A 15,981-nucleotide genomic window follows, 5' to 3' on the forward strand; every position below is an offset into this window, starting at 1 on the left:
AAATCCCCCAAATCCTTCTTCGGTGCCCTCAAATCACCCAAAACACCGAAATTTCCCCCAAGTCCCCGAGGGGTGGGGCGGTGGAAGCGTGACTCATCGCATGGGGGCTTGACTCGATCATGAAGGGAGTAGTTTGAGCCTGATGGGCGTGGCCGCTGAGGCCGCGAGGGCCCTGCTGGCTTAGTGGGCGTGGCTACAGGCGGGGCCAATCAGCGCTGCCGTAGCGCTGTGGGCGCGGATTGACCGATGGGGGCGTGGTCTCATTGTTGTGGGCGTGGCCCCACCCTCCGCAGCAGCGGCCGCGGGTGCGTTTAAAGGGGCGTGTCCGTGGGTGTGGCCTGTGCCGCGGTGGGCGTGGCCTGGGGCCGGCGGGGCAGCCCCGGCCGCGCTGTCGGGGGGGTGGGATAAGGGGGGGGCTGATTTTGAAGGCGTTTTTGGGGTTTCCGCGCCCGTCCCGCCCCCTCCCAACCCCCGCCGCCCCCGCGGGGGGGCCCCGGGGGGTCTCCGGGCAGGTCCCGGTGCCGCCGCCGTCCCTCGGCCGCCCCCCCCGGCCCCCCCCGCGCCGCCGCTGCTGCGTCACGGCCCCGCCGCCGCCGCCCGCCCGCAGCGGCCGCTCGGGGTCGGGGCTGGGGGGGCCGCCACCCCCCCCGGGACGGGCAGGAGACCCTCGGGACCCCCCCGCTGCCGGCGTGAGACACCCCCCCCCCGCGCGGGACCCCCCCCCCCAAAAATAGGGACACTCCCCCCAAAAAATAGGAAACCCCCCCAAGGGAAAAGGGACACCCCCCCAAAATAGGGACACCCCCCCAGCGGGATCCCGCCCCCCCCCCGAAAAGGGACACCCCAAAATAGAAGCGCGCCCCCCACCCAAAAATGGGACCCCCCCTTGCCCCCCGCGGACACCCCGAAATGGGACCCCGCAAGATGGGAGACTCCCCTCCAAAAAGGGACGACAACCCCCCCCCCCCCACCAACTGGGACAGCGCCCCCCCAAACTTCCTCCTCCCCCCCAAATGGGACCCCCCCCAAAGGCGGACACGCCCCCTGAACTGGACACGCCCCCCAAAGCTGGAGTCCCCCCAAAAGCGACCTCCCGAAATAGGGATCCCCCAACAAGGGACCCCCCCCAAAAAATGGGCCCCCCGAAAGTGGGGAATCCCCCCAAAAAGGAATGGGACCCCCATACAGGACCCTCCAAAATGAGACACCCCAAAACGGGGACAACCCCTGAAACAGGACCCCCGCCCCAAATGGGACCCCCCAAAGGGGCCCCCCATAAAGGGACATCGCTAAAGGTGGGAACCTCCAAATTGGGCCCCCCCAAACTGCCTCCAAACTTGGACCCCTCAAACAGACATCCCCAAACCCTTCCGAACTGGGACCCACCCCAAACTGGGACTTTTGCTCAAACTGGGACCCACCCCCCAAGCTGGGCCCCCCCCAAAACTGAGACCTTCCCCCAAACTGGGACCTCCAAACTGGGATGCCCCCAAACCAGGACCCCCAGACTCCCCACAAACTGAGATCCTCCAAACTGGGACCTTTTGCCAAACTGGAGCCCCCAGACTTCCTTCAAACTGGAAATCCCTCCACAAACTGGGACCCCCAAACTGGGATTTCTCAAACTGGGAACCCCCCGTAATGAGACCTCCCCAAACTGGGATTCCCCAAACCGGGACCCCCCAGACTCCCCACAAACTGGGACTACCCCCACAATCTCAGACCCCCAAACTGGGAACCCCCCAAACAAGACCTCCCCAAACTGGGACTCCCCAAACTGGGACCCTTCCCAGACTGGGATCCCTTCCCAAACTGGGACCCCTCCACAAACCGAGAGCCCCAAACCGGGACCCCCTAAACTGGGACCCTCCTGTAAACCCGGATCCCCCAAATTCTGCCCTACCCCCCAAACTGGGACCCCAAATCAGAGACCCCCCCCCCCAAACTGGGACCCCCCTCCACAAACGGAGACCTCACCCCAAGCTGCGACTTCCCCAAACTGGAACCTCCCAAACTGAGATTCTCCAAACTGGGACCCCTCCCCAGACTGGGCCTCCCTCCAAAACTGTGACCACCCGAACTGGGATTCCCGAATTTGGAACACCCCCAAACGAGACCTCTCCAAACTGGGACTCCCCCCCAAACTGGGACCCCCAAATTGGGATCCCTCCTCAAACTGGGATTCCCCAAACTGAGACCTTCCCCTAAGCTAGGACCCTCCAAATTCCCCCCAAACTGGGGCCCCCAAAACAGGGACCTCCCAAACCAGGACCTCTCAAACTGAGACACCCCCCCCCCCTCCCCAAACTGGGATTTCCTAAACTGGGACCTCTGCTCAAGCTGAGCCCCCCTCCAAAACTGGGATCCCCCGAATTGGGTCCTCCCGAAATGAGACCTCCCCAAACAGGGACCCCCAAACAGGGAGCCCCACCGACTGGGGCCCCTCCCCAAACCAGAGCCCCCCAACCAGGCCCCCCCAGCCCCCTCCTTTTCCCAGGCCCCCCAACCCTCCCCCCCAGCCCCCGTTTCTGGGTTTAAGCTGAGCCTTGGCCCCGCAGCCCCCCGGGATGTGATGGCGGCTGCCGGGGGGCGGGGGTCGCCCCCCCAGAGCCCCCCGAAGCCCCCCCAGATCGGGGAGGGGCAGGACGTGCTGGCGCGCTGGACCGACGGGCTGCTCTACCTGGGCGTCGTCAAGAAGGTGGGACCCCAAAACACCCCAAAACGGCCCCAAAAATGACCCCCAAAACGGCCCTGAAACAGCCGCGAAATGGCCCCAAAACGGCACAAAACGGGCCCCAAAACCAGCCCAAGAGCAGCTCCAAAATGGCCCCAAACCACCCTAAACCAGCCCAAACCAGCCCAAACCCCACCTCTAAAATACAAAAAAACTACCCCCAAACCACCCCAAACGAGGCCAAAACTCCCAAAAGCACCCCTCAACACCCCGCAAAGTACCCTAAACGCCCCAAATCACCCCAAACTAGCCCAATCCATCCCAAATCCACCCCTAAAACACCCCAAAACGCCTTAAAACACCCCAAACCAGCCCAAAACATCCCAAACCCACCCCTAAAAACAGCCCCAAATCCATCAAAACTCTCCAGATCCCCCTAAATTCCCTCTCAAAATCCCACAAAACCCCCCAAATCCTTCCAACCCCCCTACCAAATGCCCCCACAATCCCCCGCAGGTGGACGCCCCTCGCCGGGGCTGCCTCATCCAGTTCGAGGACAATTCCCAATTCTTCGTGCTCTGGAAAGACATCAGCCCCGGTGAGCCCCCTAATTAGCGATTAATTAGGGCTTGATTAACGGTTTATTAATGATTAATTAATTAACCAACGGGTTCCTGGCGCCCCCCAGCGGCCGTGCCCGGGGACGAGCCCTCGTGCTGCGTCTGTGCCGGGAGTTCCCGAAATGCCGAAAATTCGCTCGTGCGATGCGGGAAGTGCGGCCACGGTCAGGGAACGGGCCGGGGGAAACGGGGCAAGGGAAAACCGGGGGGAAATGGGGAGAAAAGGGGGGGAAACGAGGTGAAAATGGGGGGAAACGGGACAAAGGGGAAATGGGGGAAAAGGGGGAATTGGGGAAGAGGGAAATGATGGAGGGAAATGGGGAAAATGGGAAAAATGGGAAAAATGGGAAAAATGGGAAAAAACCATGAAGAAACGGGGGAAATGAGAAAAAACAGAGGGGAGGAATGGTAAAAACCGGAAAAATGGGAAGAAAGGGAAAAAATAGGGGGAAAGGGGGGAAAACGGGGTGAAACAGGGAAAAAGTGGGGGAAAACGGGAAAATTCCCTGATTCACTGTGGGACACAGTCAGGGATCAAAACACCAACGGGGGGAAAAATGGGGGAAATGGGGGGAAATGAGAAAAAATGTGGGGGAAATGGGGGCAAAATAGGGAAAATGGGAAAACACAGGGGAAAATGGGAACAAATGGAGGAAAAAGGGGGGAAAACTGGGGAACAGGAAAAAAAGGGAAAATCGGGGGAGAAATGTTGAAAAACGAGGTAAAGGGGAAAAATAGGAAAACTGGGAGACAACGGGGGAAAGGGGGGAAAACGGGAAAATGGGGGAATGGGGCAAATGGGAAGAAACGGAAGAAATGGGAAAAACTGGGGAAAATGGGAACAAATGGGAAAAAATGGGAAATGGGGAGAAAGGGAAAAGTGAGATTTGGAGGGAAAAATGGGGGATGGGAGTGGGAAAAGCAGGAGCGGAGTGGAAAATGGGGGGGGGGGGTGAAGGGAGGAACAGGAAAAATACAGAAAAAATTGGGGAAAATGGGGGGGAAGTGGATTTGGGCCAAAAAAAAACCACCAAGAAAAAGGGCATAATGACAGGAAAAAAGGGGGAAGGGCCGGGGGAAGTCCCAAATTCCCGAAGAATTCCCAGAAATTCCCAGAATTCCCGAAATTCCAGCATACCACCAGCGCTGCCACGTGCCCCCTCCCCCGGCTGGTGCCGGGCCCTGGAGCTGCCGCCGCTGCGTCTTCGCCGTGGCCACCAAGGTGAGCCCAGAACTGCTCCAAACACCCCCAAATTCCTGGAATTCTGCCCGGGATTTCCCAAATCTCACCCCTGGGGGCCCTGGATCCTGGGATTTGGCCCCAAATCCCAGGTTTAGGACCTAATATCCCCCCCCCTTTTTTTTTTTTTTTTTTGGCCCCAAATTCCTTTTTTTTTTTTTTTTTTTTTTTTTCCCTCAAAATTCCTAGCTTTAGGGGTCTAAACTCCATTTTTTGGGATGCAAATCCCCCTTTTTTTTTTTTTTCCTTCTGCTATCCAATCCCATTTTTGGGGGTCCCAACTCAAATTTCTGGGGTAGAAATCCCAATTTTTTGGAGTTTCCCGTTATTTTCCTTTTTTTTTTTTTTTGCCATCTCGATCTTATTTTCTTGCTGTCCCGATCCCAATTTTGAGATCCAAACCTGCATATTTTGGGGTGAAAATCTCAGTTTTTGAGACCCTGATCCCATTTTGGGGTCCTAATTCCAGGGGTTTTCCCTGTTAATTCCCGCTGGAATTCTCCGTGTTTTCCCATTGTTTCCTGGGGTTTCCCCATTAATTTCCAATGTGAATTCCTGCTGGAATTCCCACTGGAATCCCCGGGTTTCCCCTGTTCCAATTCGAATTCCCATTTTCCCCCCGGTGTAATTCCCGTTTTCCAGCGGGGCGGGGCTCTCTGGTGGAGCTCGGTGTTTTCCCGCTGGAATTCCTGGTGTTTTCCCAGTGTAATTCCCAGTGTTTCCCCCGTTAATTCCTGCTGGAATTCCCAGTGTTTTCCTGGCATTTCCCCATTAATTCCCAGTGTGAATTCCCAGTTTCTCCCGGTGTTTCCCCCGGGTTTTCCTTCTGTAATTCCCGGTTTTCCAGCGGGGGCGCTCTCCGGCGCGGCCCCGTGCAATTAACTCCCGGTTAATTAATTAATCCCCGGTTAATGGCCCGCGGTGCAATTCCCCGTTCCGCAGCGCGGGGGCGCTCTCCGGCGCGGGCCGCAGGCACGGGCCATGCTGCGGATGAAGTCGGTGCTGCCGTACGCGCTGGGGGCGCTGGACTGGGACCCGCCGCACCTGCACAACCTGCAGCACTGCTACTGCTACTGCGGGGGGCCCGGGCAGTGAGTGTATCCCCCAATTCCCCGAAGATCCCCCGATTCCAAAAAAAAAAATCCCCAAAAAATAACCTACAAACAGCCCCGAAACGGCTCCGAAACCTCAAAAACTGGCCCAAATTCCCACCTGCAGCACTGCCCCTGCTACTGCAGCAGGCCCGGGCAGCGAGAGCTCACCCCCAATTCCTAAAATTCAAAAAAAAAAAAAAAAAAAAAATCCCGGAATTCCCCAAAAAATTCTGAAAAAAACCCTGGCCAAAATGACCAAAAAATGGCCGTGAAACCCCAAAACTACCCCAAAACTGCCCCCAAACTGCCCAACTCCCACCTGCACAACCTGCTGTGCTGCCACTGCTACAGCAGAGAGCCCAGTCCTCAAAATTCCTGAAATTTCCACAAAAATCCAGGAATTCCCTAAAAAGGTCTGGAATTCCCCCCAAAATCCCAGCCAAAATAACCAAAACCAGCCCCGAAATCCCAAAATCTGCCCCGAATTCTCACCTGCACAACCTCCAGCACTGCCCCTGCTACTGAAGATACCAAAATATTACTGAAATTCCCAAAATTCCTCCCAAAGTACCGAAATTAAAAAAAAAAAATCCCCAAAATCCTGAAATTCCAAAAAACCCCAAATCCCGGCTAAAATAACCCCAAAACCCCCAAAATCTGCCCCAAATCTGGAACCCCCCCCACCTGCACGACCCTCAGCACCGCTACAGCAGAGAATCCAGGCAGCGAGGATCCCAAAACTCCTGAAATTCCAAAACAACCCCCGAATTCCCCAAAAAGTCCTGAAATTCCCAGAATTCCCCCCTCCAAAAAAAAAGATCCCCATTGAAATCTGCCCAAATCCTCCAAAATTCCCCCCAAAATCCCTTCAGATTTCCCCCAAATTCCCCTAAATCCCCTAAATTTCCAAAATTTCCTGAATTCCGTCCCCAGCTGGAGCCTGAAGACACTGCAGTGCTGGCAGGGAATCTTTCCAAATCTCCTCAAATCCCTCCAAAATCCCCCCAAAATCCCCTTAAAACTCCCCCTAACCCCCCAAAATTCTCAAAATTTTCCCCAAATTCCCATTTTCCCCACATTTTCCTGTGGCTGGAACCTGAAGATGCTGCAGTGCTGGCAGTGGTTCCACAAGGCCTGAAAATCTCCCTAAATCCACCTAAAATCCCCCAAAATCCCTTTAAAACTCCTCCAAATCCCCCCAAATCCCTTTTAAACTCCCCAATTTCCCCAAAATTCCCTTTTTTCCCCCAAATTTCCCAATTTTCCCGTGGCTGGAACCCGAAGGTGCCGCAGTCCTGCCATTGCATCCCCCAAACCTCCCGAAGTCTCCTGAAATCCCCCCAAAATCCCCTTAAACCTTCCCCAAATCCCTTTTAACCCCTCCAAACTGTCCCAAAATCCCAGAATTTTCCCCAAATTCCCGTTTTCCCCCCCATTTTCTGTGCAGCTGGAACCTGAAGATGCTGCAGTGCTGCCAGTGCTGGCAGTGGTTCCACGAGGCGTGCACTCAGTGCCTGTCCAAGCCGCTGCTCTACGGGGACAGGTCACTGCGGGCTTCCCTCAAGTCGGGCCTTTCCCCCCCAATTTTGGGGGTTTTTCCCCCCAATTTTGGGGTTTTTTGGGGGTTTTCCCATTATTTGGGGAGGATTTTGGGATTTCTTTCCCTCATTTTTGGGGGGATGTTTTGGGGATGTTTCCTGTGATTTGGGGGTTTGGGAGGATTTTTCCAGTACTTTTGGAGTTTTTTCCCCCATGGTTTTGGGTTTTTTTTTTTGCTTTTTCCCATGATTTGGGGGTTGGGGGGGGATTTTTTCCATTATTTTTGGGTTTTGAGGGAATTTTCCCTTTGATTTTGGGGGGTTTGGAGGGATTTTTCCCATTATTTTGGGGGGTTGGGGGACTTACCCCAGTTTTTGGGGGGAGTTTTGGGGATTTTGCCCATTGTTTTGGGTTTTTTTTCCTGTGGTTTTGAAGTTTTTTGGGATTTTTCCTGGGTTTGCATGGATTTGGGGATGGATTTTGGGTTGATTTTGGGGTGATTTGGGGTGAATTAGGGTTTGTTTGGGCTAGATTTTGGGTGATTTGGGGCTGGACTTTGGGCTGATTTGGGGCTGGATTTGGGGCTGGATTTTGGGGTGATTTTGGGGTGAATTTGGGCAGATTTGGGGCTGGATTTTGGGTTGAATTGCGGCTGATTTGGGGTTTCCTTTGCAGGTTTTATGTCTTCGAGTGCAGTGTGTGCCGGGGCGGGGCCGAGAGTGTGCGGAGACTGCCCCTGCGCTGGTGAGGGGGCTTCTCCCAGATTTCATAAGGAATTCCAGGCTGGACGTGGCTCACCCAAAACCTTCAATTCCCCCCCCCCTTTTATTTTAATTTTCCTGCCTTTTTTCCTGTATTTGCCCCATTTTTTTATAATTTCTCTCTCTCTTTCTCTCTCTCTTTATTTTTTTTTTCCTATTTTTGGGTGGTTCTTCCTGATTTCCCGGGAATTTCACCCAAATTTCTGTGGAATTTCAGGCTGGACGTGCCTCACCCCAAACCTCCAATTCCCACCTTTATTTTTCTATATTTCCCCCTTTTTTTAAACTGTATTTTTCCCGCTAAAAAAAAAAAAATCCCATTTTTTCAGAGATTTTCCCAGGAATTCCTCCCAAATTGCCAGAGATTTCCCTGGAATTCCAGGCTGGACCCCGAACTCTCATTTCCCCTCCCTTAAAAAAAGAAAAAAATTCCCATTTTTAACCATTGCCCCCCATTTTTAATCATTTCTCCTTCAGTTTTGTTTTATTTTTTCCCCATTTTTTGGCTGATTTTCCCTGATTTCCCGGGAATTCCCCCCTCAAATTTCTGTGGAATTTCAGGCTGGACCTGTCTCACCCCAAACCCTCAATTCTCTCCCTTTTTATTTTAATTTTCCCCATCTTTTTTTCCTGGTTTTTTTTTTTTTTTTTTTTTTTTTTTTTTTTTTTTTTTTTGGCATTTTCTCCGTTTTTCATCATTTCTCCTTCTTTTTTTAATTTTTCCCATTTTTTTGGCGGATTTTTCCCGATTTCCCGGGAATTCCCCCCAATTTCCTGTGGAATTGCAGGGTGGACGTGGCTCACCTGCTCCTTTACCACCTCAGCGTTTGCTGCAAGAAGAAATATTTTGACCTGGAGCGAGAAATTCTCCCGTTCGCCAACTCCAACTGGGAGGCGCTGCTGCTGGGCCAGGTGGGTTTGGGCAGAAAAACACCGAGTTCGGGAAAAATGGACATCCGGGGGGGAAAGAAAAGGGTTTGGGGGGAAAAAAGGTGATTTTTTTTGGGGAAAAAAACTCGATTAGAGGGAAAAAAATCCGATTTTTGGAGAGGAAAAATTTCCGATTTGAGAGGGAAATGATGTGGATTTTTGGAGAGGGAAACGCCGATTTCTGGGGGAAAAAACCCAGTTTGTGAGGGGAAAAAAAAAAAAAAAAGATGGGTTTTGGGGAGAAAACCCGATTTTGGGAGGAAAATAACCTGGGTTTTGGCGGGGAACCCTCAATTTGTGGGGAAAAAACCCAATTTTGGGGAGAATAAAAACCTGATTTTAGGGGGGAAATGGTTTTGGCAGAAAAACACCCTCAATTTTGTTCTTTGGAAACAACCCCAAATTTTTAGGGAAAACACTCCAGATTTTGGGGTCGAAATTCTTTTTTTAGCCCCAAAAATTTCAGTTTTGGAGGGGTCCAAACTCCGTTTTTTTAAGATTCAAATTCCAAATGGAGTTTGGGCTCCAAAATTTGGTATTTGAGCCCTAAAATTTGGGGGTTGAACCCCAAAATAGGGGGTTTGTCCCTAAATTTGAGGATTTGTCTCAAATTTCGGGGTTTGGGCCCCAAAAATGGGGATTTCTACTCCAAATATTTGGGTTTGGACTCAAAAATTGGATTTTGGTTTCTAAATTTGGGGTATTTCTCCCCACTTTTGGGGTTTGATCCCCAAATTTGGGAGTTGGGCCTCAAAAACAGATTTGGAGATTAAAAAAATTGGTGATTGCACCCTAAAAATTGGGATTTTCCACCCAGACTGGAGATTCGGATGTAACACATTCGGAGGTTGAGCCCCAAATTTGGGGTTTGGAGCCCATAAAAGGGATTTGGACTCCAAATGTTTGGGATTTTGTCCCTAAACTGGGGGGGCTGTAGCCTGAAAATGGGGATTTCTACTAGAAATATTCGGGTTTGGACCCCAAAAATTGGGGGCTGCACCCTAAAATTTGAGGTTTGGGCACCAAAAGTGGGGATTTCCCAACCAAAATGGGGATTTAAACACAAGAAATTCAGGGTTTGGAGCAAAAATTTGGGGCTTTGTCCTGAAATTTGGGGGGTTGTACCCCAGAAATGTGGATTTCCACTTGAAATATTCGGGTTTGGACCCCAAAATTTGAAGTTTTGTTCCTAAATTCCGGGGGGCGGGGTTGTCCCTAAATTCCGGGGGGGCGGGGGTGGGTTTGTCCCTAAAATTGGCGGTTCTTTCCTAAATTTGGAAGTGAACCCCCCAAAAAGTAGATTTCGCTCGCAAAAATTGGGGATTGTACCCTAAAAAATGGGATTTGGGGCCCCAAAAATTGGAATTTAGTCCCCCAAAACGAGAATTTAGACACCCAAAATTGGGATTTGGCCCTTAAAAAATGGGATTTCCACTTGAAATATTCAGTTTGGGGCCCCAAATTTCGGGGTTTTCTCCCCTCCTTTTTTTTTTTTTTTTTTTTTTTTTTTCTTTCCCCTAATTTCCGTGGTTTTTTCCCTAATCCCTTGTTTTTCCCCCGTTCCCGCCCGCAGCTCTCGGCCACGCCCAAGGCGGAGCGCTACGGGCGCCTCCTGGGGGCGCTCAGCACCCACAAGGACCGGTCAGGGGGACCCCCAAACACCCCAACAAACAACCCCAAACCCTAAAAACAGCCCCCAAACCCTAAACCCTAAAAACCAGCCCTAAAACAAACAAAAAACCCTCAGCCCAGAACCCCCCAAAAACCTGCCCAGAAACTCCCCCCAAAAACCCCCAAAGCCAAAAAACCAGCCAGAAACGCCCCCAAAAATATCAAAACAAAAAAATAACCCCAACACCCCCCCCAACCAACCCAGAACTCCCCAAAACAGCCCTAAACCCAAAACCAGCCCCAAACCCCTGCAAAAAACAACCCTAAACCCAAAACCAGCCGAAAACCCCTCCAAAAAACAGCCCAAAAACCCAGCCTGGACCCCCAAACCCAGCCACAAAACACCCCCCCAAAACCCAAAACCACCCCAAATCCTCCCCAAATCCCCTCGGGATTCCCCAAAATCTCCCCCGAATCCCCCCAAAACTCCAAATCTCCCCCAAATCCCCCTGGTTTGTCTCCAGCCAGGAGATGAAGCAGCACAAGGGCTTCAACCCCCCCCCCCCCCCGATCCCCTGAAATCTCCTTTAAATCCCATTAACCCCCTAAAAAAACCCCCAAATCCCCTCAGGAGCCCCCCAAATCCTCTAAAAAACCCCAAATGGCCCTAAAATCCCCCCAAATCCTTTCCCAAAGCCCCAAATCCTTCTCAAATCCTCCCTAAATTCCCCTCCAAACCCCCTCTAAACCCCTTTCCATCCCCTCCAAAAGTCCCCCAAATCCCCCCAAACCCTAAATCCCCCCAGGCTGGTGTTGGGGCGGGAGATGAAGAAGCACAAGGGGCTTCAACCACCCCCCAAACCTCCCAAATCCCGCCCAAACCCCATTAAACCCCCCCCAAATCCCCCTCGGGATCCCCTAAAAACCCCAAATCTCCCCCAAGGCCCCCTCAAAACCCGAAAATCCTCCTCAAATCCCCCCCCCCCCCCAAATGCCCCCAAACCCTATTAAACCACCCCAAAAACCCCAAAATCCCCAAATGCCCTCCAAGTCCCCCCAAATCCCCTAAAATTTCCCCACAATCCCCCCAAATCCCCTTTAAAACCCCCCCAAAATCCCTCAAATCCCCCCAATCCCCACCCCCGCAGGTTTGTCTCGGGCCGGGAGATGAAGAAGCGCAAGGGGCTCTTCGGGCTGCACAGCCGCGCCCCTCCGCCACTGCCCCCCGGGCTCCTGCGGGGTCCGCCCGGAACCAGAACCGGCCCCGGGAGCCCCGAGCCCGGCCGCGGGTGAGCCGCGGGCAGGGCTGCGGGTTTGGGGGGATTGGGAGCAGTTTTAGGCTTTTCAAGGGGATTTCGGGGGCTGGGAGTGAGATTTATACAGAATTTGGGGGGAGTTGGGGGAGATTTGGGAGGGATTTAGGGAGATTTTTGGGGTTTAAAGGGGATTTTAGGGAGATTTGGGGGGGGGTTTAAGGGGTTTGGGGGAATTTTTTTGAGATTTCGGGGGGATTTGGGGGTTTTAAAAGGGGTTTGGAGGGATTTTGGGGGTTTGGAGTCAGATTATCATGGAATTTTGGGGGGTTGGCGGGATTTTGAGGATTTGGGGGGATTTTTGGGATTTAAAGGGGATTTGGAGGGGATTTGGGGGGATTTTTGCAGATATTTTGGGGGCTTTTAAGGGGTTCGGGGGGATTTGGGGAGATTTTGGGGGAGAGAATTTTGGTAATTTTTAGGGTTTTAAAGGGGATTTTGGGGGTTTGGAGTGAGATTTTTATGGAATTTTGGGGGCTTTGGGGGGATTTTGTGGGTTTTAATAAAGGTTTGGAGGATTTTGAAGGGATTTTAGCGGATCCTGAAAGGGGATTTGGAGGGAGATTGTTACGGAATTTTGGGGGGATTTGAGGGGATTTTTGGGGAGATTTGGGGGGGGGGTTTGGAGGATTTAGAGGGGATTTTTTGGGGGTATTTGCGGCGGTTGGGGGGATTTCAAGGGGATTTTGGGGCTACTTGGGGCTTTGGAGTAATATTTGTATGGAATTTTGGGGGGCTTTTGGGGGTTTTAAAGGGGATTTTGGGATGGTTTTAAGGGGTTTGGGGGGATTTGGGGGGGGGGAGAATTTTGGGGGTTTTAAAGAGGATTTGAGGGGATTTTAGGGGGTCCTGAGGGGATTTGGAGGAAAATTTTTATGGAGTGTGGGGGGGATTTGGGGCTTTTAAAAGGGGTTTGGAGGGGATTTGGGTTTTTTTGGTGGAGGGGTTGGGGGCGTTTAATGGGATTGGGGGGATTTGGGGGGTTCAGTGGGGTTTGGGGGGAGATTCGGGGGGATTTGGGGGGGTTTGGGGGGTTGGGGAAGATTTGGGGGGATTTGGGTGGTTAAAGGGATTTTGGGGGTCCTGAGGGGATTTGGGGGGGGGGTTGGGAGGGCCAGAGGTTGATTTTGAGGGGGCCTGGAGACTTTGGGGAGCTCTGAGGGGTTCGGGGAAGAATTTGGGGGAAATTTTGGGGTGTCAGGAGAATTCGGGGGGGTTTAGGGGCATTCGGGCGTAATTCCGGGGCTGCTTCGGATGAATTTTGGGGCGATTTCGGGGCGGGATTTTGGGGCTTTTCTCTCCATTCCCACGGGGGGGGGGTCCCCAAAATGTTTTTGGGGTCCCCCCCCGCCCCCTCGGGGGTCGCAGCCTCTCCCCAGGGCGGGGGAAGGGCGGGGGCCGCCGGCGCCCCCCCCGGCGCTCCCAGGTGAGACCCCAAAAAAACACCCCCCAAAAACCCCCCAAACCCCCCAGATTTTTTGGGGAAAAGCCCCAAATCTGCCCTAAATTTTGGGGTCCCCCCCAGGGCCCCCCCCGGCGGCTCCTACAACTTCCGGAGAACCGAGGCCCGGGGACCCCCCAGGTGGGGATGGGGGTTGGGTTTGGGGGGATTTGGGGTTTTGGGGTGGATTTGGGGTGGAATTTGGGGGATTTGGGGTGAATTTTGGTGGGGATTTGGGGGATTTATGGGGGAATTATGGGGTAATTTGGGTGGAATTTGGGGGATTCGGTGGTTTGGGTAGATTTGGGGGGATTTTAGGGGGATTTGGGGGGATTTGGGTGGAATTAGTGGATTTTGGGGGGATTTGGGTTTTTTGGGTAGAATTTCGGGGTTTGGGGCTGGATCTGGGGGTTTTTTGGGTGGATTTGGGAGGGTTTTGGGTGGATTTGGGTGGTTTGGGGGGGGTTGGGGTGAATTTTGTGTTGTTTTGGTCCCCCCGTGTCCCCCCCAGCCCCCCCATCCGGATGTTCGCCTCCTTCCACCCCTCGGCCAACACCAGCCCAAGGTGACGGACTGGGATGGACTGGGATAAACTGGGAGGGACTGGGATGGACAGGGATAAACTGGGATAAACTGGGATCGACTGGGATGGACTGACGGGGGGTCCAGACTGACCCATACCTGTCCAGACTGGTTCATACTGGTATGGTCCAGATTGGTCTGTGCTGGCCCATACTGGTCCGGGCTGTTTCTAACTGGTCCAGACTGGTTTATACTGGTCCAGACTGGTTCTAAGTGGTTTAAATTGGTATATACTGGTTCTAACTAGTTTATACTGGTTCTAACTGGTTTATACGGGTTCTAACTGGTTTATACTGGCTTCTAAATGGTTCGTACTGGTTCTAACTGGTTTATACTGCTTCTAACTGGTATATACCGGTTCTAACTGGTTTATACTGGCTTCTAACTGGTTCGTACTGGTTCTAACTGGTTTATACTGCTTCTAACTGGTATATACCGGTTCTAATTAGTTTATACTGGTTCTAACTGGTTTGTGCTGGTTTATACTGGTTCTAACTGGTTTCCCTCCCCCCCAGCTCACCTACGCCGGACCCGGAGCCCTCCCCTCCCCACGAGCGCCGCCGGCCCCTCCCCCAACCCACAGAGGCCCCGCCCCCTTCGTCCACGCCCCCTTCATCCACACCCCTTTCAGCCACGCCCCCCTCGGCCACGCCCCCCCGTGTCCTGGCGCGCCGGGTGACCCTGGACGGGACCGTTCAGTACCTGCTGGAGTGGGGAGGCGGGGCCATGCTCTGACCCCGCCCCCTCCCCGAAATTTGGGGACCCCCCACGAAAAATTTTGGGGTCACAGCCCCAAAAAGCCCCGAAATTTTGGGTGAAAAAGTCTTTATTTTTGGCACTTTCACAGAGATGTAATGGAGGAAAGATGAGGGGCGTGGCCAAATATGACCACGCCCCTGAATGTGGGACCTCCCCCCAAAATTTGAGGCCTCAGCCCCTCCAAAAAACCCGAATTTTGGGGTGAAAAATGTTTTTTTGGCACTTTAGGGAGACCTAAGGAGGGGAGGGGCTGTAGGTGGGGGCGTGGTCAGAGGTGGCCACGCCCCCAAATTTGGGGAAATACCCCCAAAACTTGTTGGGGTTCCAGCCCCAAAACCTGAGAATTTTTTTATTTTGGGGACTTTCACAGAGGTGTAATGGAGGGAAAGAGGAGGGGCGTGGCCTGGATGGGCGTGGTCAGATGTGACCTCGCCCCCAAGTTTTTGGGTCCTCTCCACCAAAATTTAGGGCCCCAAGCCCTCCAAAATGCCAAAATTCTGTGTGAAAATTGTTTATTTTTATCATTAAAAAGGAGATTTGAAAGGGGGAGGGGCCACCTCTGACCCCGCCCCGAATATTTTGGGGTCCCAGCCCCTAATACCTCAAGGTTTTGGGGGAAAAGTCTTCATTTTTGGCACTTTAGGGGAGAATGAAAGTGGGGGAGGGACCGCAGGGGGAGGGGCCGCATCTGACCCCGCCCACAAAATTCGGAGACCTCCCCCCCAATTTTGGGGTTCCAGCCCCAAAACCCCAAAATTTTTGGGTGAAAAATCTTTATTTTTGGCACTTGTGAGCAGATTTGAGGGAGAGGGGCCTCTGGTGGGGACGTGGCCAAATCAGGCCCCTCCTCCCCCAAATTTGGGGGACCCCTCTCCCACCCTCCAAAACCCCCCCGACCCCAAAGCCCTCAAATTTTGAGTGGAAATTCTTTATTTTTATAATTTCCCAGTTGATTCGGGGGTGGGCGTGACTAGGAGTGGGCGTAGTGCGGAAGGGGCGTGGCCCACAAATGGGCTTCGTCTCCCTAATAAACGGCTCCAGGGCAGCGGCTCCGGGTGGTTTTTGAGGACCCTTCCCCCAAATTTTGGGAGCCCCTCCCCCAAATTTTGGGGTTCCCGCCCTTCTTCCCCCCCCCCCCAATTTTGCGGTCCCACCCCCCAAATTTGGGATTTCTCCTCTCCCCACCTCCCTTTTGGGCCCCTCTCTCCGATTTGCGGGGTCCCCCCATTCAAACTTTCCCCAAATTTTGGGGTTTCCCCTTTTCCATCCCAATTTTGGGGTTCCCTCCATTTTTCTCCCCCAAACTTTGGGGTTCCTGCCCTTACCCCTCCCAAATTTTGGAGTTTTCCCCATTTCACCACAACTTTGGGGTCCCACTCCCTCCAATTCTGGAGTTTCAACTTTACCCTCTCAAATT

General features: G+C 53.0%; 1 protein-coding gene across 1 annotated transcript; it reads left to right on the forward strand.

Annotated features, from left to right (window-relative positions):
• The first annotated feature begins 567 nt into the window (after positions 1-567).
• On the forward strand, positions 568-15,609 carry PHF1 (PHD finger protein 1). The gene is made up of 14 exons (XM_066338036.1): positions 568-689; positions 2,559-2,698; positions 3,191-3,272; positions 3,363-3,458; positions 4,428-4,516; positions 5,477-5,625; positions 7,076-7,171; positions 7,843-7,911; positions 8,717-8,840; positions 10,432-10,499; positions 11,618-11,730; positions 13,214-13,364; positions 13,735-13,788; positions 14,321-15,609. Exons 2-14 carry the CDS (start codon positions 2,573-2,575, stop codon positions 14,538-14,540), a joined length of 1,437 nt encoding a protein of 478 aa, XP_066194133.1. The 5' UTR covers positions 568-689; positions 2,559-2,572; the 3' UTR covers positions 14,541-15,609.
• The last annotated feature ends 372 nt before the right edge of the window (positions 15,610-15,981 follow it).

Source organism: Sylvia atricapilla, chromosome 31, assembly GCF_009819655.1.
Source record: "Sylvia atricapilla isolate bSylAtr1 chromosome 31, bSylAtr1.pri, whole genome shotgun sequence".
Taxonomy (NCBI): domain Eukaryota; kingdom Metazoa; phylum Chordata; class Aves; order Passeriformes; family Sylviidae; genus Sylvia; species Sylvia atricapilla.

Coding starts and splice junctions, on each gene's coding strand:
- PHF1 (XM_066338036.1), top strand. CDS start 2,573: ATGGCGGCTGCCGGGGGGCGGGGGTCGCCCCCCCAGAGCCCCCCGAAG. Junction 3,273..3,362: donor CTGGAAAGACATCAGCCCCG/GTGAGCCCCCTA, acceptor GGCGCCCCCCAG/CGGCCGTGCCCGGGGACGAG. Junction 11,731..13,213: donor TCCGCCCGGAACCAGAACCG/GCCCCGGGAGCC, acceptor CTCCCAGGTGAG/ACCCCAAAAAAACACCCCCC.